This window comes from Chiloscyllium plagiosum, unplaced genomic scaffold, assembly GCF_037043375.1.
Source record: "Chiloscyllium plagiosum isolate Xiang-an unplaced genomic scaffold, Cpla_swu_hap1 HiC_scaffold_30, whole genome shotgun sequence".
In the NCBI taxonomy this organism is placed as follows: Eukaryota; Metazoa; Chordata; class Chondrichthyes; order Orectolobiformes; family Hemiscylliidae; genus Chiloscyllium; species Chiloscyllium plagiosum.
In genome coordinates this window covers 17,583,528-17,611,284 of record NW_028270168.1, presented here as the reverse complement: position 1 = coordinate 17,611,284, position 27,757 = coordinate 17,583,528, and the positions used below count along the sequence as shown (strand labels likewise).

General features: G+C 41.6%; 1 protein-coding gene across 1 annotated transcript in view; it reads right to left on the bottom strand.

Moving 5' to 3' along the window:
- Positions 1-1,013: 1,013 nt before the first annotated feature.
- The window catches only part of wdtc1 (WD and tetratricopeptide repeats 1), a 45,144-nt gene continuing 18,400 nt past the window's right edge, over positions 1,014-27,757 (bottom strand). The window contains exons 11-16 of the mRNA XM_043717461.2: positions 23,910-24,006; positions 15,947-16,120; positions 8,834-9,069; positions 7,394-7,568; positions 6,370-6,562; positions 1,014-4,084 (exon numbers count right to left, since the gene is read on the bottom strand). Coding sequence (XP_043573396.1) covers positions 3,890-4,084; positions 6,370-6,562; positions 7,394-7,568; positions 8,834-9,069; positions 15,947-16,120; positions 23,910-24,006 — 1,070 coding nt within the window. The 3' untranslated portion in view covers positions 1,014-3,889. The remainder of the gene's footprint in view (positions 4,085-6,369; positions 6,563-7,393; positions 7,569-8,833; positions 9,070-15,946; positions 16,121-23,909; positions 24,007-27,757) is intronic.

Below are 27,757 nucleotides of genomic sequence, written 5' to 3'. Positions count from 1 at the left end.
ACACATCCGCCTAATGTATTTGAGCATCGTCTGCAGTCCTGACAGCCGTAGAGATCAGCAGTACGCTCGATACAACATCCAACTCTGAATAAAATAGGGCCCTCCTCCCCGTAGGATGCTCTTGGTTTCTTAATTGATCCATGACCACTCCACCTGCACCTATCCAATCTGTCAACATACTAACAAGTCGCATTCTTCATTGTGCTACGAGACTAATAAAAGATTGTCTATTTCACCGTTCAATGTGTGTTGTCACTTCAAAATGTTTTCATTTTGTGCAATCTGTTCCACAGAGCAGGTGATATTTGCTCTTTCCGCATGGGATTACATTGCAGGTTGTACTGATGTTATCTGATTAGGTTTCAAGGGCCCAAAGCTGGAGCTGACACAGCTGGATATAAAACTAACAAATTAATCACAGGAGACTGGCATCAGCACTTGCTAACGCTCAGAAAAACGAGATTTTAAAATCGATGTTTCCGGTCAAGTCAAAACATGCTCCAGCCCAATTAAAAGCATCAAGTATTTACAGAACCGACTGATGATTCATTGATCTGCGAATCAGTGGTTACTCCGAGCGCTCTACTTGGGCATGAAGAATTGGGTTTAAAAGTAGAAAAGACAGACTTTCAAATTGAGAGTGTGTCCTCAATGACCCAAACACTCCATAGCCTGTAAAGAGCTCTTGAAGTGTCACAGCTGTACTATAAAGGAAATACAGCTACCACTAAAGATTCAACAAAGGGATAAATAATCTGATTATTCTATTTTAATAACAGTTATGACAGGCCTCAGGACTTCTGTTCTTCTCCTAGGAACCTTAGTTGAATGTAAAAAAAAAATTCTGAGGTGGCAAGAGGACCTTCCTGTTAGCATCACATCTGCATTGGAGTGTCAGTCTGGATTTCATACTCTAGAGAGTGGGACTTGAAACCATAACTTCCAGCCAACCTGAGATGTGTGCAGATGTCGTAGTTAGAGAGTGCAGCACATTTAGTATTTAATTTCAAGCATTTTACTGTGGTTTGTGTTTTTATTGCACTGATGTACATTGGGAATAACTACAAACTTAAAGCAGCAGCCCCTATACAAGTATGAATTCTTAGCAACCAAACCAAACAGCATTCTGCTAAACTCGCCATTTAATGCTGGCTTTAAACTCATCGCAACCGTGGATTAACAATTTAATTTTTACAGTTAGCAGCTTCCCACGGATGATACCTCATCAAATCACAGACGAGGAGGATAGGAGCAACAAACTGAGTGAGGTTTAAACACACAATTGGCATTGAGCTCATGGATTGGGTGGGAGGAGTGGGAAGATGATTACTGCACAGCACTATTTAGTACAGTGACTAAACTCATCCACCTACTCCACCCCACTGATCTACTTTTCCATTTAACACACTGACCATAAGGAGTTAGAGCTTCAGACCAAGGTGCTCAAGCAATTGCAAACAAGCAACAATCCCACCAAAACCTAAATTATACTTAGAAATATAATTTAACAATGCAGTCACACAACAGCTGATGATGGGAATAGCTTGTAATAAAATGGCGTTCTGGCAAAATTTCAATTAAGCCTGCTTCTCCACCACAGCCTCTGATCTGGGTTTAGACCTTCATTCTGCTATTGGTCATCTCCTAGTTGAATTCTAACCCTACAGACGCAAGGGAAGATTTCAGGAAACACCTGCATACAAATACCCAGCAGCTCACTCTCCCAGAAACTGATCACTAACTAGTTTAGATGATCATTTGGCCATTGACAATAACTGCAAGGATACTCAGATGAACAGCAACTGAACAAATCATGTTCAGTTTTTACTGAACAGGCAAAGGAATTTTTAAACTGAGCTTTGCATACTGCAGCCAATGATGCTATTGTTTTTTCATGAAATCAGCAAATAATTGGCTAGCAAAATAAAAAGATGATCAAATCATTCCAACTGACTGCTTTTACACAAATTTGTCTTCAGTTCAGTGTAATGCAATTGGACATGCCTTAAAAGAAAATAACTTGGAACAGACGAGCCTCTGTGTGCAAATCGATCTTTGTCCTGGAAGTGAACTGATCAATGGTGATTAAAATGGCCTCTATAACAGTGTACACACACTTAAGAGTATCATTCATCACAAATGTCAATGCACAGCACCTAATCCCCACTTTTACTATACACACCACAGCCTCTTCATACCATGCCCTTTGAAAGCAGCACCCCTTTAAACATCCACACCACCATAAAACATCATCCCTTGCCATGTCAATAAAACACTCCACTTCCCAGATGTGCCTCTTTGTTGGCACTTCCATTCAGATAACAGATTTTTGCTCACTGACTGGAACCTTCTGAAACTCAGGATCTGAAGCTATATACTGAGAGGCAGGATGCCCTCTCCATTAGATTTCACTAGGCTCCAGATGTAGAAATGACAGCTTCCTTACCCATTTTGCCAGTCAGTGTGTGCACTCTGTTTCTCTTTGCTAATATTTCTTGGGTCAGTGCTACAACAGAATAGCTGCAGTTTGGTGTTGGTTTCAATTAGTACCTACTGCATCAGCTTCCCCTCTCCAACCTTTCACACATTGTTACCCAATTTACCCAGAACTGAAACAAACATTCTCTTCTACACAGGCTACAGTTTCTACCTGAATGTCCAACAAAATCTGATACCATTAACAGTAATGAGAATTAAATCAAACATCCCTTCACAAGCTTTACTCATGACATTCCTATTTCTTCTCAAAGCTGACAGCTGAATACTTAAATTAGCTTATACATTAAAATAGAAATCAAAACGCAGCAGCCAGCAGAAGAAACAAACAATACTCAAATCTTCCCCCCACCCCACCACCATTCTTTCTAAATTAGGTTTGCAAATGGAATATTTGTTCCCAAGTTCTCAAGGACCTGGAGCTTGGTACTGCAATGCTGAGTTTTGGGGACACTCAAGAAAAGTGCATTCTAGGAGAGGGCAGTATCAGATTTGCAAACACTGGAGGCTGTGAACAAGTTGTTCACAGAATCAGTGCTTCAAGAGCTCAATTTGAAGCAGTGAAAAAGACAAAGTGAACAGACAGCCAAGACTGGGGGACTAGATAGTACAAGAGACAGATGGGTGTAGGCACCTTTCCCCAACAACCAATTGCCAGGCTGTTCACATACAACGTTGGGGTAGTTCTGACACACTTCTCATACTTCACCATGAACAGTCTCTTTGTTGCATGTACATTGTGAATTCATCTCATGTGCTCACATTCTTATAACCCTTAAATGATGACGCAGCAATCCCCAGGTCATGTACAGCTATATATTCTGTATGCATATTGCAAACTGGGCCAAAAGCAGCAGAGGGACTCAAGTATGATAGTGACTAGCAGTCATGGCTCTCTCATGTCTGCAATGAAGGCTGCATCAGATTGCCCTGCAGCTCTAACTGATGATTTAAGAGCTACAAAGGGAGTGCAGTTTACCTCAATATTATTGGCCTTTGCAGAATCCATTACTACAAAAGGGACTGAATGTGATAGAGCAGGAAGCATTTATACAAACTGAAAGCAGCATCTAGACAATTTACAAAACGATCTGCTTATCAAATGAGTCTTTTTCAGAAACGTGAGGCCTCCTGTATGCATCCCAGGCCAAGTCTGGCCCAGTTAGGTGTTCCTGAGAGGGTAGCAGCATCACTCTCAGACTTCTGCAGATGGAATAGGGCTCATCCATAAAGGAGTCTGATAGATGTTAGAAAGAATGCAAACCCTTTCATTGCTTCCTAAACAAAGCATTTGGTGCGTAGCTGAGGACAGTGCAGTGTTTTCAGCCACAGACACACTGAAATGAGAGTTGTTCCCTGGTCTGTCCCTGGTACGCTACTGTTGGGACGCTACTTAGCTTGGCCGGCACTGCACCTGGCCTTCAGAGTTTTCCTCATCATCTGAAGCCATCCCACTGTTGGTTAGTCCAGTGATTCTGTATCCCATATTTAAGAGCATAACTTCAAGGGGATCTGCATTCATTCGCCGCTGATTTGCCTGTGAAGCTCCCTCCATATCTTCAATTACTCGCTCATTTTGATCTTCACTCTGCAGAAGAAAAAAAATAAGCATCAGCTCCTCCACCACACTAGATTACACCCTCAGTCTAATACTTAGGTTCAGCATGGGAGCAGGATAGTACAGCATTGGTGACACAATGCAATGCTCCATGCAAGGTTAACTTGCTGCCATTTTAAGTTTGTTTTATTTTAAAATTTGTTATTGTGCATAACATTAGTCAGTTTATACAACAGCTCCCTCCTTGTTACAACTTCCTTTTCAGAAGTTACTGTCTCTTACCTCAATCCTTGATAGTTTAAGCTGTGTGAGAACAATTATCTTCCTTCATAAACCAATGTGAGTTAAAGAATTCCAACAACAAAACCCGACTAGTGACCCAATCACCCATTAACTGACCTACAGTTACACAAAGTTAAAAATCAAAGCTTAGGCTTTATTTCAACAAAGCATATTTAGTATACTATCTCCCCACAGTTAAAAATCACATAACACCAGGTTATAATCCAACAGATTTATTTGAAAGCACTAGCTTTTAGAGCACGGTTCTTTCATCAGGTGTTGTCCACCTGACGAAGAAATGGCTATAGTCTGACATTGTGCGATTTTTAACTTTGTCCACCCTAGTCCAACATCGGCACTTCCAAGTCATACCTCCTCATGGCTTCTCAGAATCCCTACAATGTGGAAACAGGTCATTTGGCCCATCTTATCCATACTGACCCTCCGAACAGCATTCCATCTAGATCTATTCTATCCCCATAACTCTGCATTTCCCATGGCTAATCCAACTAGCTTGCACATCCCTGGACACTATGGGGAAATTTAGCATGGCTAATTCACCCTAACCTCCACATCTTTAGACTGTGGGAGGAAAGTGGAGCACCCAGAGGAAACCCACACAGACACAGAGAATGTACAAACTCCACACAAACACAGTCACACAAGGGTGGAATCAAACCCAGGTCCCTGGTGTTGGGAGGCAGCAGTGCTAACTACTGAATCATCGTGCTGCTCTGCTCTCCTGTTTGTGGATTCCTATTGACACCAGATCTGTTTGGGAGGTTTTTACTGTTTTCATTTCGTCACATTCCAAACAACGTATTGATATGAAGCCATTAACATAATAAAGTGTCTCAGTGTGTTTCACAGGAGCATCTCAATATTATCAAGCCACATGAGACTTCACAGCAGATAACCAAAAGTTTGACCAAAGAAGTAGGTTTTAAAGGAGTATCTTAAATAAGAAGGGAACAGAGACAACAAGCTTTTAGGAAGGGAATTTAACAGTTTAGGGCCTTGGCATGTGAATTCATAACCACCAACAGTGGAGCAATTAAACTCGAGATGGAGGAGATAACTGAGATAAGAAGAGGTATACCAAAGTTGAATTTGAAAACAAGGATCAGAATTTTAAAATGTAAGTGTTATGTAAGTTAGCAAACACATATAATCTGTGCATGAGTCTTAATGCGAGTTAGGACGCAGGCAACATAATTTTGGATGACCAAAGTTTATGGAGAGTAAAATGGTGGGAGGCTGGCTATGTGTGTGTCAAAGTGGTCAAATTTATAGGTAACAAAGGCATGCAGCAATGATATAAAATGGTCAGGGACAGGTGACAGTACAGAGATGAAAATCAGCAGTCATTATAATGGCACAGAGATGTGGTTAGGAACTCAACTCAGGACCAAATACAATATCAAGGTTGTGAATAGCCTGGTTCAGCTTCAGATAATTGCCAGGAAAAGAGGTGAAGTTATTGTTAGGGAGTACAGTATGTAGTAGGGACCGGGACAAAGGTTTCAGTCTTCCCAAAGTTTAGTTGGAGGATTCTTCTGCTTATCCAGTACAATTTAAAAGCCAATTTATATAACACATTGTATGGCAACTTGGGAAGACCAACCATTTAGAATTTTGTTTCTATATAATACATAGAAATTATAACAAAGGCCCAATAAGCTCAACTAATGTATGCCTGTGCTTACACACACACACACGTATGTATGTACCTCCAAGATAGCTTCACATTCCTTTCACATTCACATTTATCTAACTCCCTATAATCTATTGATGCTACTTGCCTCAACCATGCAATAGCAAGTTCCACATTTTAACTACTGAGTAAAGGAATTTATTACTGTCTTATATTTATGATCCATAATTTTGGATTCCCCTTCAATTATAAATTCTATCATAACCATCCAAAGAACTGATCGGTGTTAGTTGGGTTAGTGTTGGATCAGCAGCTAGCTCTTGTTCCCTCCTATTTGGACAATCACTACAGGGTCTATCGTCACACTCAGAGGTCATACTTCTGGTCGTGGGCTCCAGAGGCGAACCACAGGATCAATACCACTTGTTGCAAGGAAGCAGTGTTTCGGGTGAGGCTGCAGACAATTTACAATCGACTCATCACCCTGAAGAACACGAACAAGATTTGTTGTCTCTTTCTCCCAGATGAAGAAGGATCCATCATCAGAACCGCTGACAATGTATTGGCCATTACTGAAAAGGTAAGAAAAATTCATGCCAGGAACGTGTCACAAAACTCAAACAATTTTAACCAGTTAACTAGACTACCCTTTAAGTATGCTCATCCCTTTTATTCACCAAGGACCATCTCTCATATCCCACGGCAGACTAAGTTTCAGACAGTGAATCAGAGTGTGTTTACTGTCACTATTCCAGCACTAAGAACAATGAGTGTTTTCAATGACTGAGTCAAAGATGAACAATTAGCAGCCAATGAATTGTGAATAAAAGTGCAGCCTATAACATCAGAATAAAGCTCAATTCAGAGTCCCACCCTGACAACTATAATGTCCATACAAAGTCACTTGAGTACAGTATCAGCAGACTCCATGGAAGGTTGTATGTCTAAAAGGAGATTACAGAGATATAAAGCATTAAAGTTTTGGGGAGCTTGTATATAAGATTGAGAATTTTGATCCAATGTATGTCAAGCATGGGTAATGAGTAAACAGGATGTGGAGAGTTTGGATACAGAGTTCTGAATGAGTTCAAGTTCATAGAGAGTGCAGGGTAGTATGCCAAACAGATTAGCCCAAATTGGAGGTATCAAAGGCACTGGTTAGAGTATAACAGCAACCTCTGGGAAGGAGGATAAGAATATTACTAAGTAACCTAAGAAATGCATCCCCTTCCCTAATATTTACTCAGTTTGGATCTTTACCTGCAAGTAGGGATATAATAGGCTCCGAATACAATTTCAATCCTTTCAAGTCACTTTTTTGCTGCAATAGATTCAAAACTTGATTTCTGTATACACTCCAAATGGTTTAAGAGTCTTAAACAACACCTTAATTAGGAAATTACCTCCCGAAGAAGTTGGCTTCTTTAATATCTGTGGTGGTATTACAGTGGCCACAATACCGTGACTTGTAATCATAACCTCGTTCCCTCAGAATCACTTCATCATCGGAGATGGAATCTTTCCTGCTGCTTGATCGGATACGGATTGGGGTGGTTGTTCCTGCCTTCTTCTCATCAGCTGTAAAACCAGAGAAAAAAAAAGTAACTCAATTCAAACATTGGTTACATAAAATAAACTTACTAAAATTGAAGTTGCTATTGCCCTCTCTCCAGGGCTGGTACTGTCAGAGTAGTTAGGCTAATCAAAACCGCCGTTTCATTCATGTTGAAGGTATAGCTAATAACAGGAGGTTAACAGCTACAAACTGCCCATGTCTCCATGAATCCAAGTATTCAAGCTCCTATTCAATATCAATGGAGGGGGGGCTGTGGAGTTAGTCACTCCCAACAGAGTTTATAGGCTGCTCTCCCAGCCCAGTCTTGTACTTCCCTAGTCTATCCCTATCACCCTTCTTGAATGGTGGTGCCACATTTGCTATCCTCCAATCCTCTGGCCAAGTGGAACTTTGCTTTCCAATATTTTAAATTTAAAATCCTGTCCTCCTTTCCACAGCCTCTCCTACCATCTGAGCGCATCCACTCTCGTACTTCGTGCAACTTTTCCCCCTCTGACCCTGGGGTTCATGCAATTTACTGCTGTCTCTGATCCCTCACCCCTTTACTGGTTGATTGAGAAAGGTAGTTGCACTGTCTGCTGGAACACCTTCCTGTTCTCTAATTCGCTGTCCATCTTTAAAAATGATCTCAAAACTCGTAATTCCAGATTTCTCCTAGCATGTTAGATGACCTCAACTACCTCTTTCTGTGACGTGGATAGGATATATTAAAGGCTTTATTAAATAAATTGTATTGTCGTCTGGCAAATTCTGATAGATCACGAAAAATCTGTAGGAGGACAAAGATAGGTGGCAGAAGCAGTTCAATTTAGAAACACAGGAGGCAATACATTTAGAAAGATAATTTGTGATTTTAAAGGAGAGGAAGAGTCTAGAGGGTAAGATTAGACTAGATGGGATATTAAAGGTTATGGGGTGCAAGCACAGAAGTGAGATTAGAAAAGGCTGAATAAAACACTGAATAAAATTATGAATGGACTATTTGTATGCTGGAACAGTGCAGTTCCACAAAGTTTAATTACATCTTAGCAATTTCAATAAATTCTAGATGTCTGAGCGCCTCACCCCACAGCTAGCAGCTGGTAACTGGTGCCAGTAAATCCAAATTAGGAGAGCTTGTGCTAGCACTCCCACTGTATCTTTCTCCATACAGTGGTTGGTGGGATTTTATTTTTACAAATACAGCCTTACACTCTTAGTTCGATTATTTTATCCCCTAATGTTCACAAATAAAGTTGAAGAACAAAAAGACATTGTCAAAACTCACAGTTGTCAGTCTTTGCAAAGAGCACAGCCTTGATATCTCGGTCCAATGCATCACAGGCGCTGCTGTGGGCTTGTTCAGGAAAGCGGCCCTTAAAGTCATCGAGGCACTCCAGAGCCTCAGTAACATACTTTAACTCGAATAAACAACGTGCTAGACGGAAGTGGGCCTTCAGGTGGGAGGGATTCAAAGAAATTGCTTTCAAGCAATCTCTAAGGGCATCATAATGGTCTCCATCCCTGAAGACAACAGAAATTGGACACTCTAATCAATAAACTAGAGGTCATGCTGTCAAAGTTACTGAGCAGCTAGCCTATCTTTATAATGAATAGAAGATCAATATAGATCAGATCTAATAATTGAAAATACCAAACAAATAAAAGTACATTTAAGAGAACACAAGTGATCTTAAATATTTTGCTGTTAAAATTCTCATGCAGTGAATGCGAGATCAGAGTACATTGAATCAGCCACAAATGAAGACATTTCAATTTTCAAACCTCTGACTCTAGATGGGTACATGAATAGGAAGGGTTTAGAGGGATATGGAAAAGTGCTAGCAAATGGGGCTAGATTAATTTAAGATATCTGGTCAGCCTTGACGAGTTGGACCAAAGGGTGTTTCCGTGCCGTACATCTCAATTTGGGTGCTTACTGCCGAATGTAATTAATAAAAGGCTGATTCACCAATGGCAGTCTTTAAAAATAGTTGAAACTTTATTGCTGGAACAGCACAGCAGGTCAGGCAGCATCCAGGGAACAGGAGATTCGACGTTTCGGGCACAGGCCCTTCTTCAGGAATGAGCAGAGAGTGTTCAGCAGGAGAAGATAAAAGGTAGGGAGGAGGGACTTGGAGGAGGGGCGTTGGAAATGTGATAGGTGGAAAGAGGTCAAGGTGAGGGTGATAGGTCGGAGTAGGATGGAGGCGGAGAGGTCAAGAAGAAGACTGCAGGTCAGGAAGGCGGTGCCGGGCTGGAGGGATTCGGCTGAGACAAGGTGGGGGGAGGGGGGATGAAGAAACTGGTGAAGTCCAAGTTCATCCCCTGTGGTTGGAGGGTTCCCAGTCGGAAGATAAGACGCTCCTCCTCCGACCGTCGCGTTGTTGTGGTTTGGCGGTGGATGAGTCCAATGACCTGCATATCCTCGGTGGAGTGGGAGGGGGAGTTGAAATGCTGTGCTACAGGGTGGTTGGGTTGGTTCGTCCGGGTGGCCCAGAGGTGCTCTCTGAATCGCTCCGCAAGTAGGCGGCCTGTCTCCCCAATATAGAGGAGGCCACACCGGCTGCAGCGGATGCAGTAGATGATGTGGGTGGAGGTGCAGGTGAATCTGTGGCGGATATGGAAGTTTCCTTTGGGGCCTTGGAGAGAAGTGAGGGGGGAGGTGTGGGCGCAAGTGTTGCACCTCCTGCGGTTGCAAGGGAAGGTGCCGGGAGTGGAGGTTGGGTCGGTGGGGGGTGTGGATCTGACAAGGGAGTCGCAGAGGGAGTGGTCTCTACGGAAAGCTGATAGGGGAGGGGAGGGAAATATATCCTTGGTGCTGGGGTCTGTTTGGAGGTGGCGGAAGTGACGGCGGATGATGCGCTGTACATGGAGATTGGTGGGGTGGTAGGTGATTCAGAGAGCACCTCTGGGCCACCCGGACGAACCAACCCAACCACCCTGTAGCACAGCATTTCAACTCCCCCTCCCACTCCACCGAGGATATGCAGGTCATTGGACTCATCCACCGCCAAACCACAACAACGCGACGGTCGGAGGAGGAGCGTCTTATCTTCCGACTGGGAACCCTCCAACCACAGGGGATGAACTTGGACTTCACCAGTTTCTTCATCCCCCCTCCCCCCACCTTGTCTCAGCCGAATCCCTCCAGCCCGGCACCGCTTTCCTGACCTGCAGTCTTCTTCTTGACCTCTCCGCCTCCATCCTACTCCGACCTATCACCCTCACCTTGACCTCTTTCCACCTATCACATTTCCAACGCCCCTCCTCCAAGTCCCTCCTCCCTACCTTTTATCTTCTCCTGCTGAACACTCTCTGCTCATTCCTGAAGAAGGGCCTGTGCCCGAAACGTCGAATCTCCTGTTCCCTGGATGCTGCCTGACCTGCTGTGCTGTTCCAGCAATAAAGTTTCAACTTTGATCTCCAGCATCTGCAGACCTCACTTTCTCCTCGAAGTCTTTAAAAATACCATTCCATTGTTTGAAACTGACTGACTGCAGACTAGAAATGATTTTCTGACATTATTAAATTACCACCAGGCTGTTATGCATTGAACCACATGACTAAAAGTTTTTATTTCACTTTATTTTTCAGAATATTGGGGGATTTGGCAAGATTACATAAATTGCTTGCTAATCAACTGCATTTGGGTGGCACGGTGGCACAGTGGTTAGCACTGTTACCTCACAGCGCCAGAGACCTGAGTTCAATTCCCGACTCAGGCGACTGACTGTGTGGAGTTTGCACATTCTCCCCGTGTCTGCGTGGGTTTCCTCCGGGTGCTCCGGTTTCCTCCCACAGTCCAAAGATGTGCAGGTCAGGTGAATTGGCCTGTAGTGTTAGGTAAAGGGGTAAATGTAGGGGAATGGGTGGGTTGCGCTTTGGTGGGTCGGTGTGGACTTGTTGGGCCGAAGGGCCTGTTTCCACACTGTCAGTAATCTAATCTAATCTAATCAACTGCTAATCAACAGCAATGTCGTATGGGATAAAGTTACACATGGGCAAGGCTGGCCAAATTCCCTCTTTTGAGGAATATTGGTGAACAGGTTGGAATTTTACAAAAAAAATCCAACAATTTTCCTGACACTAACTCTCAGATTAAAACAGATTTACTAAATGTAAATTTTAGCTTTTCCATGTAGGATTTGAACTCTGGCATCATAACCATTATCAATCATCTTAGGCAGCCAGCATCTGCTCACATAAATGTAACCGTCAGGTCTCAGTCAGAGACTATTGCTAACAAATGAACTCAAAAAAAAATTTAAACTTCAAAATAAAAGCTTAATGTTGCTTTTTAAACAAAGTGATACGCAATAGTCTAAGGGTTTTAAAATTCACACCCCCCCAAGGTTACGAATGTTTTAAATCGTATGAGATGGCAATTATATTAAATTCTGGGGGATTATGAGTTATTTTACAAAACAAGAGCCAGGCTGTGACTCTGCTGAGAATAATAATGAAATACAGCTTCTACTTGCACTTAGTGGCCATAAATCTCTGGTCTATTTAGCACCTTCTCTACTCTGTCCTTCTGCTCAAGCTTTGTGGAAAGAACCTAGAGGACAGCATGGCCAAACACTATCATTCATGAACTCGAACACTTCTGTGGCCTTTGACTGTGTCAATTAAGATGGATTACGGACAACCTCCTTAAAATTTGTCCAACTTCAAACTTGTCACCAAACTCTGCCTAATCCACGATGAGATTCAAACTGTGATCCTCCCAAATGGAACAAGCTTAAACCCCATCTGAGTGAAGACTGGGGTCAGAAAAAGCTGTGTTATCACAGAAATAGAACAATACAGCACAAGAATGAGCCGTTAAACCCACAACAAGTCTTATAAAGCTGCAACATGACACCCTGACTCTTGTACTCAATTACCCCACTAATAAAGGCAAGCATGCAATACATCTTCTTTACCACCTTATCTACTTGTGTGGTCACTTTTATGGAGCTATGCATTTGAACCCCAAGATTCCTCTGTACATCAATGCAGTTCAGAGTCCTGCCATTAACTGTATGAGAGATCAAATTTTCAGGAAAAGCAAAGCGCAGCACCTCACATTTACTCTACCTGCCTTTTCTCTACCCATATCTACAACAGATCTGTATCCTGCTGTATCCTTTGGCAACCTTCTACTCTGCTGAAAATGTGTTGCTGGAACAGCGCAGCAGGTCAGGCAGCATCCAGGGAACAGGAGAATCGACGTTTCGGGCATAAGCCCTTTTTCAGGAACCTTCTACTCTATCCACTGATCTTTGTGTCGTCTGCAAACTTACTAACCCACCCATCGACATTTTCATCCAAGTTATTCATATCTATCGCAAACAGCAGAGGTCCCAGTATGGATCCCAGCGGAACACCACTAGTCACGGACCTCCAGCCGGAAAGACACCCTTCAACCACTACTCTCTGCCTTCTACCGGCAAGCCAATTCTGAATCCAACTTCCAAGTCACTATGGATCCCATGCATGTTAATCTTCTGTATGTGCCTACCATGAAGGACCTTAACTAAAATCCACGTAGACAATGTCCATTGCTCTACTCTCATCGTCACCTCTTGAAAAATTCAATCAAGTTAGTAAGACATGACCTGCCCTGCACGAAGCCATGCTGACTGTCCTAATTAGACCATATTTTTCCAAATACGCATCAATCCTACCCTAAGAATTCTCTCCAATAGTTTCCCAATCACCAAAGTAAGACTCATCAGTCTGTAGTTTCCTGAATTATCCCCATTTCCCTTCTTGAACAGAGGAAACATTAGCTACTTGCCGGTCCTCCAGGACCTCTCCAATGGCCAGTGAGGATACAAAGATCTTGGTCAAGGCCCCAGCAATCTCCTCTCTTGCCTCTCTCAATAACCTGAGTAGATACCATCCAGGTCTGGGAACTTATCCACCTTAATGCTCTTCAAGAGACCCAACACTACTTTTTGCTTGATCCCAAAACGCCCTTGCATATTAGCAGGCTCCACACTAATCTCACTATCCTCCGTATCCTTCTCCTGGGTGAATACTGAAACAAAGTACTTATCTAGGATCTCACCCACATTCTCTGCCTCCAAGCACAAGTTCCCTCCTTTATCCTGGAGTAGTACTACATTCTCCCTAGTTATCCTCTTGGTTTTATAATGTATGTATAGAATGCCTTAGGAATCTCTTTAACCTTACTTGCTAAGGTCTTTTCATGGTCCCTTCTTGCTTTTCCAAGTCGCTGCTTAAGTTCTTTCCTGTTTTCTTCACATTCCTCATGGCCCAGACCAATTTTAGCTTCAAAAACCTTACATATGCTTCTTTTACCCTTCTGACTAAATGCACAACCTCCCTCGTTATCCAAGGGTCCCTCACCTTGCTATCCTTGTCTTTCATCATTACTGGAAGATGCCAGTCCTGAACTCTCATAAGTAGGTCTTTAAACAACTCCCATGTGTCAAAATGTGGACTTGCCCAATAACAGCTCCTCCCAATTAACACTCCCTAACTTCTGCCTAATACTGATATAGTTTGCCATTCCCCCAATTTACTACCTCTCCACAAGGTCCTGACTTATTCTTACTCATAGCTTTCTTTAAAAACGTAAGGAGTTATGATCACTCTTTCCAAAATGCTCTCCCACTGAAAGGTCAGTCACCTAGCCAGACTCATTAGCCAACACAAGGTCCAGTATGGCCCCTCCTCTAGTTGGATGAGCCATGTACTGTGTATACACTTAAATTCTGCCCCATCTAAGCCTCTTCCTCTAAGGGGGTCCCAGTCAATATTGGCAAAGTTAAAGTCACCCATTATGGCAACCTTGTTATTGTATCAACCCTCTTCTCCACCTCCCTCACTATAATCAAAATATTAAACATGAAAAAAAAGAGGGTAGACAAAGATGAGCTATTTCCACTGGTTGTGGATTCCAAAACTAGGGAGCACAGTCAGAGAATTGGGGCAGACCGTTTAGGAGAGATGTTAGAAAGCACTTCTGTGCACAACGAGTGGGAGACATTTGGAACTCTTTTTCGTAAATGGCAATGGATGCAGGATCAGTTAATTTTAAACCTTAGAAATAATGTTTTGTTAAACAAAGGTATTAAGGGATATGGTCTGAAGGCAGGTATATGAAGTTACGCCACAGATCAGCCACGATTTCACTGAATAGTGAAACAGGCTTGAACGGTTGAATGGCCTTATCCTGTTCCCATATAATATTTCAACACATCTCCAGCAAATAACCAACAAGTCTGGAAATAATCTATACAACAGATGGGAATCTTTTGAATTCACACTGCCTTCAATCTAAAACTAAAATCATTGCAGCTCCACTATGCAGGTGACATCTTCTCCAAAGTGTGCAAGAAAATAGACCTTTCACTTAAAGCTTAGAAACAGGGCCTCTTCCAACCAGCTCCCATTTATCAAGATCAAAGTTAAAATCTTTGAAAACATGCACTGTTTTCCATATTACTCAGCAAATGCAGACAAAGATGGAGGAGGTGAATTTCATCAATATGCCAGATTAGCCTTCAACCAACTTGGGAAAAGGGTATTTGGGGACCAGGATCTTAAGCTTGAGACCAAGCTCACAGTTTATTGGACATCAGTGCTTCCCCCACTTGTACAGGTTTTAGAGACAAGGACAACCAACAGCAGGCACTGCTGGTGACGTACCACTAGCACTGCCTTCACAAGATTCTCCAATTCACATGGCAAGAAAGACAGTCGAACAGCAACATCCTTGCTTGTTCAGTGTCAAGATCATTTAAAACCAGCTCCACACTGCAGGACATGTGATTTGTATGCCTGACAGCAGACGTTTGAAGTAATTGCTCTACTCCAAATTCAGACATGCAAGATGACTCTCAGGATGACAACAGTACTTTAAGGATGCCCTTAACATATCCCTGAAGCAATCAAACATCTCCAGCAACTTGTTTCCTATGTCTCCAAGCACCACCGGATCCAGATGTGGCCGAGTCTGCAAAGTGTGAACTGGTCTTATTAGCTATTTCAGAATTCAAAAAAACTGAAACGGAAATAAATCATCCTCAATCCTGAAGGGCTCCCCAAGAAGATTACATCACTCTCTACCATCCTGCCACATTGATGCCTACCTTCCAAAGTCCAAATAGTTACCCCTTACTTTGACTCATCTCTTGAAATCCTTCCCAAAGGTTACTCCTATTTTCACTTGGGCCCAATGTTTTGCCAGGTTGAAATTGAACAAAACTCGCTTTCATATTTGCAAAATTCCACTTTGTGCAAATATTAAACAGGTAATAGTGCAGTCATGACAGTTTTAGTAAAAGCATGTCAGAAAAGAAAACACAACAGAGGTGTATTGTCAATTTTGCCATTCACAAGTTACAAGAGACAGCTCTGTTACTAGCGCAAGAATGATCCTTACCACTTGCGCTTCATGAAGGCTGCTGCTCGGTTGCCATAAAGCATGGGGTTCCCAGGTGCTTGCTGAATGGCTTTGCTGTAAAGTTGGATGGCCTGTGTCCATTGTTGTCGGGAGAAGGCATCATTTGCTTGTTGTTTCAGCCTCTCTAAGTGAAGTGGCAATTCATAGGGAACACTGCAAGAAGAAAATAAATGAATTGCAGAACTGGCAAGTGTTGTGCAAGTTTGTTAAATATCCACAGTTGGCATTAGTCATACCTGACACAAACTTTTCAAAAGTCAGTTGTTTGTTGCTTTAAGGATGTCAGAAACAGATTGACCTTTCCTGAACCTCCCTAACAGGTATAGGCACCAGCAGCTCAGACCAGTCAACTTGAATGCTACATGGGTCCAGTGATCACCAGATTGAGAAGAGTGACAAAATATCAATGTGATGGGGCAGAGCTCTACTGCGCACCGAGACTAGTAGAACAAGTTTTCCTTAAAGGATATGTCTCTTCTACTCGGTATGACAAGCTGTTGTTCTCTGTGGAATTGAAATGTGACCATATGTACAGCAAAGTGACCTACTGCCCAGAATTAAAAAGGACACCGATGAAACAATGGATTCATACACACACTCAAACCTACTAGCCCTCCAACTAATAGAATAATCACCATCACAAAATATCCATAATATCTGTTTTATTGTAGAAAGCAAATAGCAAGAAGTAGGGGACAGCTTTCATTGATCTGACAAAAATCTATTCCAAATATATAGTGTAACATTTCACACTGTCCCATACCTGAATGACAAAACATAAGTGACTTTGAAACTTTGTGTTTCATTCCTATCCTCGTCAAACCGGAAGAACTCTTGAATTGGATAAAGTCTGCATGATAGGATTCTCTCCCTGAACTTGAGGTTGGGAATGATCCTTTCCCTCTAGGTCCTTACACGACACTCCAGGTGAAATAAGCAGTTTAGGTTCAGGTTCTACAACCACTTCATTTCTATGCTTTACATTATAAGAATTATTTAGCACAGAGGAGGCCACACAACATTATGCCTTTGCGCTTTAACAGCTAAGCAGCTGATCTCATTGCATGTTCGTCCCTCAAGCCCTGCAAACACTTTCCCTTCAAATATAATGCAAATTTTAAAAATTTGCAATTTTAGAAGTCTGTGTTCAGTGAGTTCATTCCAAACTACAGTAATTTGTGGTATATAAACGAAACCAAATATTAATGTATGCTCTGATTCTGTTCAGTCTGTCTCATCTGGTTATTGATTGCCACCACAAACACTGTTTTCCTGATTTACTCCATTAAAATTATTGACAAATAACGAAGATTCTCTGAACCATCTCTGCTCTCAGAGCTTCAGCTTCTCTAGTCTCTTCATATTGTTATGGACTATTCGAGACCACTCAAAACATTCTTAAGCAGGCAGCTCAGACCACAACTTTGCAATTTGTTTCAGTTAGTGCACAGTGAAAGTTTCCCCGATTAAGTTAGCTAGGTTGACTACTAGATTTTAAAACAAACAAAAATTTATTCACGAAATTACACAATGAAACACAAAAAAAAGAAGCCTTACAGAACTTAGTCTATCCAGCCAGACTTAAATTATGCTGTTCTGAATATACACAACAGTCCCAATAAGCAAACTCCCTTTAAAAACCAATATAAATGGAACACATGCTTACAGATTGAAGTTAGAAGGAGAGAGAGATAGATATTCCACACAGCTCACTGTTGAACTTCTCACCAGGTCAGACTGAACTAAAACTACTCAGCTCAGCTAGCTAGAGCACTGTCCACTCCCCTTTCATTATACAGGTCACCTCTAAAACATGACCGCATTGGCCTGAAGTCACATCTGTTTACATATAAACAAAAGGCCTCTCAAAATCCTTTTCATTTCTGTACCAAGCCAGACTGATCGGAGCCTGACCCAGTTTATTGCCTCTCTGGGGAAAAGAAAATCAAGGGCAGAGTCTCCTTGAGCCAAGGAACAGCTTTTAGAAAAAAAAGAGACTAGCTTTGTGACAATGTGATCATGTGCCCCATCCATTATAATAAATCTCTTCTGCAACATCCAAGGCCTTGAAATCCTTCCTAAAATGTATAGCCAGAAATGGCCTTAATATAACAAGTGTGTCCTAACCAATGTACATAGGATATATTTTTGTATATTTTAAGACTTTTTGTAGTATCTGTATCTGCCTAATAAAGACAAGGCAACCCTTTTTAAAGCAACCTTTTCAACTTGTCCTGTAATCTTCAAAAATAAGCGCCTTTCCACCCTCAAATATCTCTCTTTGCTTCCACCACCTTTGAAATTGTACCATTTAATTCAGTGTTTTTACCAAAACGCATCACTTCACACCTATTTAAATTTCATTTGCAATGTGTTAACCCATTTCATCAGTCTATCTACCTTCTCTTAATGGCTGTTATTAACCTCATTGCTTACGACATTTCTGAATTTGGGTTGTCTCTAAATTTAGCCCAGCTCCAGACAATTAACTTACACATCAAAAAAAAAATGCACTGCCTCTAGTGCTGATCTCTGTGTAGAGAGATGGAGCCACATCCAATATTTAATCCTCTAAAATGTGCCTTTATTTCTCAGTTAATATAAAATAGATTTCAGACTTGCTCTTCAATCAGACATTGTATTTCCAGAATAATCAGGTTCAAACAGGATAAGTCAGGAAATTAGAAAGATTAAAATACAACCATTATCAAATGATGCTGAAACTGGCAGCAACAGGAGCAGAATATTCAGTCCCTCCACTGTCCGACTGAGAAACTGTGAGATGGACAACACTGTTGCTATGATTACTCTGCCCCCATCCCATATCACTTCTCCCCATACAGAAATATGAGATCTGGGATTCACTTGGGAAATGACCACAGCCCTGACAATATTTTAATGTCCAGCAACCTGAAACACAATAACCTCAACACTGCTTCAACAGTCTTTAGGTTATAAAACCATGTGCAACTTTAACACATCCTACTTATAACTCTTACTTCCAAGGTCACAATTGATGTATTCTATGTCAAAGTCCAACATTGAAATGCCCAATGACAACATTTATATAAAAGCAAAATATTGCTGATACTGGAAATCTGAAATCAGAAAATTGCATGGCAAAACTCAGCAGGTCTAGTAACATTTCTGGAGACATAAATAGTTAATATTCCAAGTCTAGGATGACTCTTCTTCAGAACAGTTCTGAAGTAATCATACTGGTGTCTCCACAGATGTTGCCAGACTTCGAGGTTGTACCACACATTTTCGGAGTTTGACAACATTTACACCTCCTCACTCTTACTACATCAACTTCTCAGACTCTGTTGAACCATTTGAACTCAAACTTCTTTCAGAAACTATTTATAAAATCATAATTTCTCTCCCTTAGTAACAAGGTGTTACAGACAAAAATTAAAACTATATAGAAAAACATTAAAATTTAGTATGACAAAATGAATCTATTGAATTGCCTACATTTGTTTGGTAGTACAGAATGAGAGAATGGCTGAAAAAATACATTTTGTCAAAGTTTTTTTTATCTTGTGCTCAACAAGACCGCAAAGAACCAGCCTGCATTTGCAACATAGTATCCAACATTAGATGCGATTTGGCAATTGGATAATATTTGTTGGATAATCCCAATTGTGCAAAGAACTACACGAATAACCAATTTAGAATTGTCAGTCAGGCTTACAGCATGGCACATGAGTGGTAATTTTCTTCGCAAACATATATATGTACACGCCCTATATTGGTTTCAACTCAACAAAATAAGTGACAGCCAAGCGCTGGTTCATTGTCCTGATCAATGTCTTGACTAGAATCAACTTCTGGTTTTAATTTTAAATAAAGCCTGACATTCGCCATGGCAACACTTCTACCAATCAGCATCCACTTACCAATCAACATTCTCCTCATACTGTATAGATGTTGGTTTTCCTCTTTTTTTGGTATTCTTGCAAATTGTCCTAATGAGTACAAGTGGAAAAGCTTCGAAAAAATGTGAATTGCCTATGTTTTAACTTCATTAAAGTTTTTTACTTCGTGATTTCAAGTGTCTTCAAAAGTGTGAATAATAAAGTTCAATAACCGATCTCAGCCTTCAACCACTTCGAAGATTGGGAAATTCAGCAGTGTGCCTTCTGAAGTAAGGCTATTCCTTGGTGTTCTGGGAAATATTTATTTCTCAAATGAACATCACTAATGACTGCTGTTTCATTTCTCATTCCTGTTTTCCAGAACTTGTCATCCACTACTTTCTGCAAAGTTTCCTACATTACAACAGTGATTATACTTCAGACTCACTATAGGATATCAAGGTTTCAGTCACTACCATATAAATGCAAGTCTTTACTTCTTGCTTTTCATGTAAGAATGTGATTTTTTTCCTGCTTATCCAAAAAACTTTAACAATTCAGTCTGCAGTTTATTTAAGCTGTCCTTCAAGTGTGTCCCATATAAAATAACAACAGCTTCTCTACGGAGAGATGGTTGCCATTTAAAATACCTGGAATTGGAAAGAACTGAGGCCTTCTTACTTTATAACATGCCAAAAATAAGTCACGAAGATTGGATTTACTTTCATCACTTTTTCTTGCTTTTCCCAATATAGATTACCTAAATCTTGGTGTGCTGGGGGCAATTTCAAAGCTTGCAGATAACACAAAAGTTGGAAAAATTGCAATCTGTGAGGAGAAAGTGAGGACTGCAGATGCTGGAGATCAGAGCTGAAAATGTGTTGCTGGAAAAGCGCAGAGGTCAGGCAGCATCCAAGGAGCAGGTGAATCGATGTTTCGGGCATGAGCCCTTCTTCAGGAATCTGTGAGGACAACAGTGCAGAACTCAAAGGACACTGACAAACAGGAGTGGGTGGGTAATTGGCAGAGGAGATCAAATGCAGCGATATGTGAAGTGATGTACTTTGTACCTGGGTGTATATTAACACAGATCATTCAAAGTGTTTTGGGGGGGGGAGGCAAATAAAGAAAGCAGTAAATAAAGCGCACACTGTCGTCAGCTTTATTAATAGGGGCATAGAATACAAAAGCAAGGAAGTGATATTGAATTTATACAGGACACTTGTTAAACCTCAGCTGTAGTAATGTGGTGCCCACAAGGGTACACATTATAGAAAAGATGCGAATACATTGGAGAGTGCAAAAGTGATTTACAAAAAACAGTTCCAGGAATGAGAGATTTAATTAGAAGTACAGACTGAAGAAGTTGGGACTGTTTTCCTTTGGAGAACAGATGGCTCACAGGAGATTTGATAAGTTATCAGAATGATTTCAAGAGATGTGCAAAAGAAGCAAGAGTGATGTGAGAAAAATGATTTTCACTCAGTCAGTAATTAAGGTATGGAATGTATAACCTGGCAGTATGGTGAAAGGAGATTCAATTGAAGCATTCAAAAGGTCATTGGATGATTATTTGGACAGAAATAGTGTGTAAGGTTACAGGGAGAAAGAAGATTGGCATTTGGTAATATTGCATGTTTAAAGAGCCATTGCAGGCACAATGACCTCCTCCTACATTGTAACAGTCTGTAATTCAGTGAAATACCCATAGTCAGAGTTGATGCAGATTAGCCATAACTGGATTAAACAAAGAACCAGGTGGAGGGGTTTTATTCCTAAAACCCAAAACTCTAACTGGTGAACTACGGAGCATTTAGAGTCAGAGAGTCATAGAGATGTACAGCATGGAAACAGACCCTTCGGTCCAACTCGTCCATTAAATACTATTAGATGTGTGGGCAATTTAATCACTTTCATATGAGACAAGCAGTTAAATGCACTCATTGCTTTATTGCAGGACTATAATGTATTTTTAATCAATCTTAAGACATGTCATGGAGCAGGTGGGATTGAACTCTGGCCTTCTGGTTCTGAGGAACAGACATTACTACTATACCACAAGAGGCCTGGCACATTAATATTGACAGACATTGGCTCCTGTACCTTCTCTACAAGGCTTATAGCCTTACCCCATATCCTTACCCCATATCCTGATTATGCCAACTCTGCCTCTTCAAAGCTGTGGAATCTCAATGTCTGCTAGACTTCAGGACTCCATTCCACAATACTCCACTTCTGGATTTAAGGGTCCCTTTTATCAGCATGGTTCAGGTGGTAGCACTCATCTCTAAGTAAGTAGGGTGGGGAATTTAAGTAATTTCTGGCATCAGATGATATTCCACTGCTCCAGTTGGAAGTGCTGTGTTTCAGATGAGAAGTTAAGTCAAAGCAGAATAAAAGTATGAAAATAGATTCTCTCAGGTGGATGCATTACACCGATTTTAAAAGGAGCAAAAGGAACTTGTATGCTGATGACAATATTTATCCATCAAAATGTTAAATGTGTCATTATTATCTTACTTTTCTTTGGGGGAGGGGGTAGGGTGAGAAAAGAGTGGGAAGAGGGAGGGAAGACAGCATGCTTATTGTGTGAAAAATAGACTTTCCTGTTTCCAATTTTACAACAGTGAACATCATAGAGTCATAGAGATGTACAGTATGGAAACAGACCCTTTGGTCCAACCCGTCCATGCCGACCAGATATCCCAACCCAATCTAGTCCCACCTGTCAGCACCCGGCCCATATCCCTCCAAACCCTTCCTATTCATATACCCATCCAAATGCCTCTTAAATGTTGCAATTGTACCAGCCTCCACCACATCCTCTGGCAGCTCATTCCATACACGTACCACCCTCTGTGTGAAAAGGTTGCCCCTTAGGTCTCTTTTATATCTTTCCCCTCTCACCCTAAACCTATGCCCTCTAGTTCTGGACTCCCTGACTCCAGGGAAAAGACTTTGTCTATTTATCCTATCCATGCCCCTTATAATTCTGTAAACCTCTATAAGGTCACCCCTCAGCCTCAGACGCTCTAGGGAAAACGGGCCCAGCCTTCAGCCTCTCCCTGTAGCTCAGATACTCCAACCCTGGCATCACAACATCTTTCCGATAGGAAGGAGACCAGAATGGCACACAATATTCCAACAGTGGCCTAACCAATGTCCTGTACAGCCGCAACATGACCTCCCAACTCCTGTACTTAATACTCTGACCAAAAAAGAAAAGCATACCAAACGCCTTCTTCACTCTCCTATCTACCTGCAACTCCACTTTCAAAGAGCTATGAACTTGCACTTAAGGTCTCTTTGTTCAGCAATACTCCCTAGGACCTTACCATTAAGTGTATAAATCCTGCTAAGATTTGCTTTCCCAAAATGCAGCACCTCGCATTTATCTGAATTAAACTCCATCTGCCACTTCTCAGCCCACTGGCCCATCTGGTCTATATCCTGTTGTAATCTGAGGTAACCCTCTTTGCTGTCCACTACACCTCCAATTTTGGTGTCATCTGCAAACTTACTAACTGTCCCTCTTATGCTCACATCCAAATCATTGATGTAAATGACAAAAAGTAGAGGGCCCAGCACCGATCCTTGTGGCACTCTACTGGTCACAGGCCTCCAGTCTGAAATACAACCCTCCACCACCACCCTCTGTCTTCTACCTTTGAGCCAGTTCTGTATCCAAATGGCTAGTTCTCCCTGTATTCCATGAGATCTAACCTTGCTAATCAGTCTCCCATGGGGAACCTTATCGAATGCCTTACTGAAGTTCATATAGATGACAACTACTGCTCTGCCCTCATCAATCTTCTTTGTTACTTCTTCAAAAATGTATTTGAGAAAAGCACAATATTGGCTGTAAACTGTTGCGGGGCACTGAAGAAAGAATAGAGGCAGTAACAACAAAAATGTGGTGTTTTTTTGCATGATTGTTAGATTATATTTCAAGTGTCCTCTAATCCCAGGACTGTTCCACTGGCCCAGATTCAACACTTACCGGTTTTCATACCAGGTATAGTGCTGCCAGCATTAGTGTGTGTCCAGTCTCAACTCACTGTCCAAGCAGAATGTTCTCTTACCTGCTTTGTGGCCATGCTTCTGACAGCCTGAAGCCATTACTGTGGAGATGGATTCCATTTGTAACTCCATTTGTTATTGATTTTCCATTCTGTAAATCTGCAAGGTGAAACATCACTATTATTAGATTCCCTACAGTGTGGAAACAGGCCCTTCGGCCCAACAAGTCCACACCGACCCTCCGAAGACTAACCCACCCAGACCCATTTCCCTCTGACTAATCCACCTAACACAATGGGCAATTTAACATGGCCAATTCACCTGACCTGCACATCTTTGGACTGTGGAAGGAAACCGGAGGAAACCCACGCAGACATTGGGAGAATGTGCAAACTTCACAGGTCGCCCAAGGCTAGAATTGAACCCAGGTCCCTGGTGCTGTGAGGCAGCAGTGCTAACCACTGAGCCACCATGTCATCCCTGGCTGGACTGTAGTTTCACAGCAAGTGCACAAGTCTATAAATATGGCAACTTAGTAGGATGGTTTCTCCCCACATAGAACCCACTCAGTTCAACATATTGGAGCAGTCTTTTTTCATTTTCCTGCTCTTTCCTATGCCCCTTAATGTGCCCCTTCCATGTTTATTCAATTGCCACTTAAATGAAGTTGTAAAATGCTGCAGAAGAGAGTTCTTTAAGAGGAGCAAAAAATAAAATAAAAATAAACCTCAGCAGGTCTATTAGCAGCTGTTTGGAGAGGAACGGGGTTAATATTTCAGGTGTGACCTTACATCAGAAGCAGTATTTCCAGTGTTTTCTGTTATATTGCTACTTCTAAACAAAAAAAAATGGCCTTCAATAACTTTGACGTTCCATGCATGAACAAATCAGTGGTTCGTAATGCTAATCCTGCAAAGGGAAGGAGTGATTAAAAAAATTTGTGGCCAATTTCAAGAAAATCTGATGAAGTTTCTCTACAAATTGTAAAGGCAATTAAGTCGCAAAATGTTGTAGCTATCCAGATCAGAACTACCTTTCATATTCTAATGTCCTCTGTCACGATCTCCTAAAGCATGTTCAATATTTGTTACATTTGTCGGTATCCTTTGAGGCCAGCAAAGTGAAAGGAGATAACTAAATCTTTGGTAGCTAACCCATCTTTTTGCCAATGTTTATAGAGTCAGTCAGTCAGAGATATACAGCACAGAAACAGACCCTTCGGTCCAACTCTTCCATGCTGACCAGTTATCCTAACCTTATTCAGTTCCATTTGCCAGCATTTGACCATACCCCTTTAAACCCTTCCTATTCATATACCTATCAGATGACTTTTAAATGCTGTAATTGTACCAGACTCCACCACTTCCTCTGACAGCTCATAAATACACCAGCCTCTGTGTGAAAAGGTTTCCCCTTAGGACCCTTTTAAATCTTTCCCTTCTCACCTTAAACCTATGTCCTCTAGTTTTGGGCTCCACTACCCCGGGGAAAAGACCAAGGCTATTCACTCTATCCATGCCCCTCATGATTTTATAAACTTCTATGACCTCACCCCTCAGCCTTTGATGCTCCAGGGAAAATAGCCCCAGTCAATTTAGCCTCTCCCTACATCTTCCAATCCTGGCAATGTCCTTGTAAATTTTTTCTGAATCCTTTCAAGTTTTGCAACATCTTTCTTATAGTAGGGAGAACAGAATTGAATGCAGTATTCCAAAGGTGGCCTAACCAATGTCCCGTATAGCCACAACATGACCTTCCAACTCCTATAGCCACAACATGACCTTCCAACTGCATTCCTTATGACCTAACCTTGTTAACCAATCTACCATGAGGAATCCTGTCGAACGCCTTACCGAAGTCCAAATAGTATCACATCCACCACTCTGCCTTCATTGATCCTCTTCATTACTTATTCAAAAACCTGAATCAAGTGAGATTTCCCAAACAAAGCCAGGTTGATTTCCCTAATTAGTCCTTGTCTTTCCAAACACACGTAAATCCTGCTCCTCAGGAACCCGTCCAACAACTTGCCCACTACTGATGTCAGGCTCACCACTCTATAGTTCCTGGAGTTTTCCTTACTACCTTTCTTAAATAGTAGCACCATGTTAACCAATCACCAGTCTTCTGGAACCTCACCTATGGCAATCGATGATATAAACATCTCAGCAAGGGGCCCAGCAATCACTTCCCTAGCTTCCCACAAAGTTCAAGGGTACAGCTGATCAGGTTTCAGGAATTTATCCACTTTTATGTGTTTTAAGACTCTAGCACCTCCTCCTTTGTAATGTGGACATTTTTCAAGATGTTGTTATTCATTTTCCCAAGTTCTCTAGCTTCTATATCCTTCTCCACAGTAAACACAGATGCAAACTACTCATTTAGTATCGTCATCACCTGCAGTTCCACACTACACGGCCTTGCTGATGTTTAAGGGGCCCTATTCTCTCCCTGGTTACCCTTTTATCCTTAGTGTATTTGTAGAATCACTTTGGAGTCTCCTTAACCCTATTTGCCAAAACTACCTTCTATCCCTTTTTGCCCTCCTGATCTCCCTCTTCAGTGGACTCCAACTGTAGAACATAGAACAATACAGCACAGTACAGCTCCTTCAGCTCACGATGTTGTGCCAAGCATTTATCTTTATTTAAAATCAGAGTTGAAAGTGTGTTGCTTGAAAGGAACAGGTCAGGCAGCATCTAAGGAGCAGGAGAATCAACGTTTCGAGCCAGAGCCCTTCAGCAGAAACTGTTCCTTAACTTAAGATCAACCTAACCCACACATCCATGAATTTACTGCCGTCCATGTGCTTACCCAGTAGTCGCTTAATTGTCCCCAATGTCTCTGACTCTACTACCACTGCTGGCAGTGCATTCCATACACCCACCACATTGCTTAACCTCTGACATTTCCCCTAAACCTTCCTCCAATTACCTTAAAATTATGACCCCTAGTGAATGACATTTCTGCCCTGGGGAAAATTCTCTGGCTATCTACTATATCTATGCCTCTCATTACTTTGCACACTTCTATCAAGTCACCTTTCTTCCTTCTTTTCTCAAGTGTGAAAAGCCCGAGTTCAACTCAATCTCTCTTCAAAAGACAATCCCTCCAATCCAGACAGCATCCTGGTAAATCTCCTCTGCACCCTCTCTAAATCACCTACATCCTTCTTAATAATGAGGTGACCAGAACCGGACACAATATCCCAAGTGTGGTCTAACCAGGGTTTTATAGAGCTGAAGCAAAACCTCGTGGCTCTTAAACTCAATCCCCCTCTTAATGAAAGCCAAAGCACCATACGTCTTATCAACCCTATCAACTTGGGGGGCAACTTTGAGGGATCTATGTACATGGACCCCAAGACCCCACTCTCCCTTCACACTGCCAAGAATCCTGTTTTTAACCCTGAATTCAGCATTCAAATTCGACCTTCCAAAATGAATCACTTTACATTTATCCAATTTGAACTCCATCTGCCACTTCTCAGCCCACATTTCTGTTGTGCCTTTCCCGTAGAACAACTGGTCTCAATTTATAATTCACTGACTAACCCACCCTTGCTCTTCTTCATCAAAGTCATTTATAAAAACTACAAACAGCAGAGGTCCAAGAACAGATCCCTGCAGGGCACCACTGGTGACCGAACTCCAGGCGGAATACTTTCCATACCTCTCAACTTTCTGAATGAGCCTACCATGAGGAACCTTATCAAATGCCTTACTGAAATCCACAAAAACCACATCCACTGCTCGACCTTCGTCAACTTGTCTTGTCACATCCTCAAAGAACTCAATAAGGCTCGTGAGGCATGATCTGTCCCTTCATAAAGCCATGCTGACTATCTTTAATCAAACTATGTTTTTCCAAATAGTCATAAATCCTATCTCTCAGAATCCTTTCCAGTACC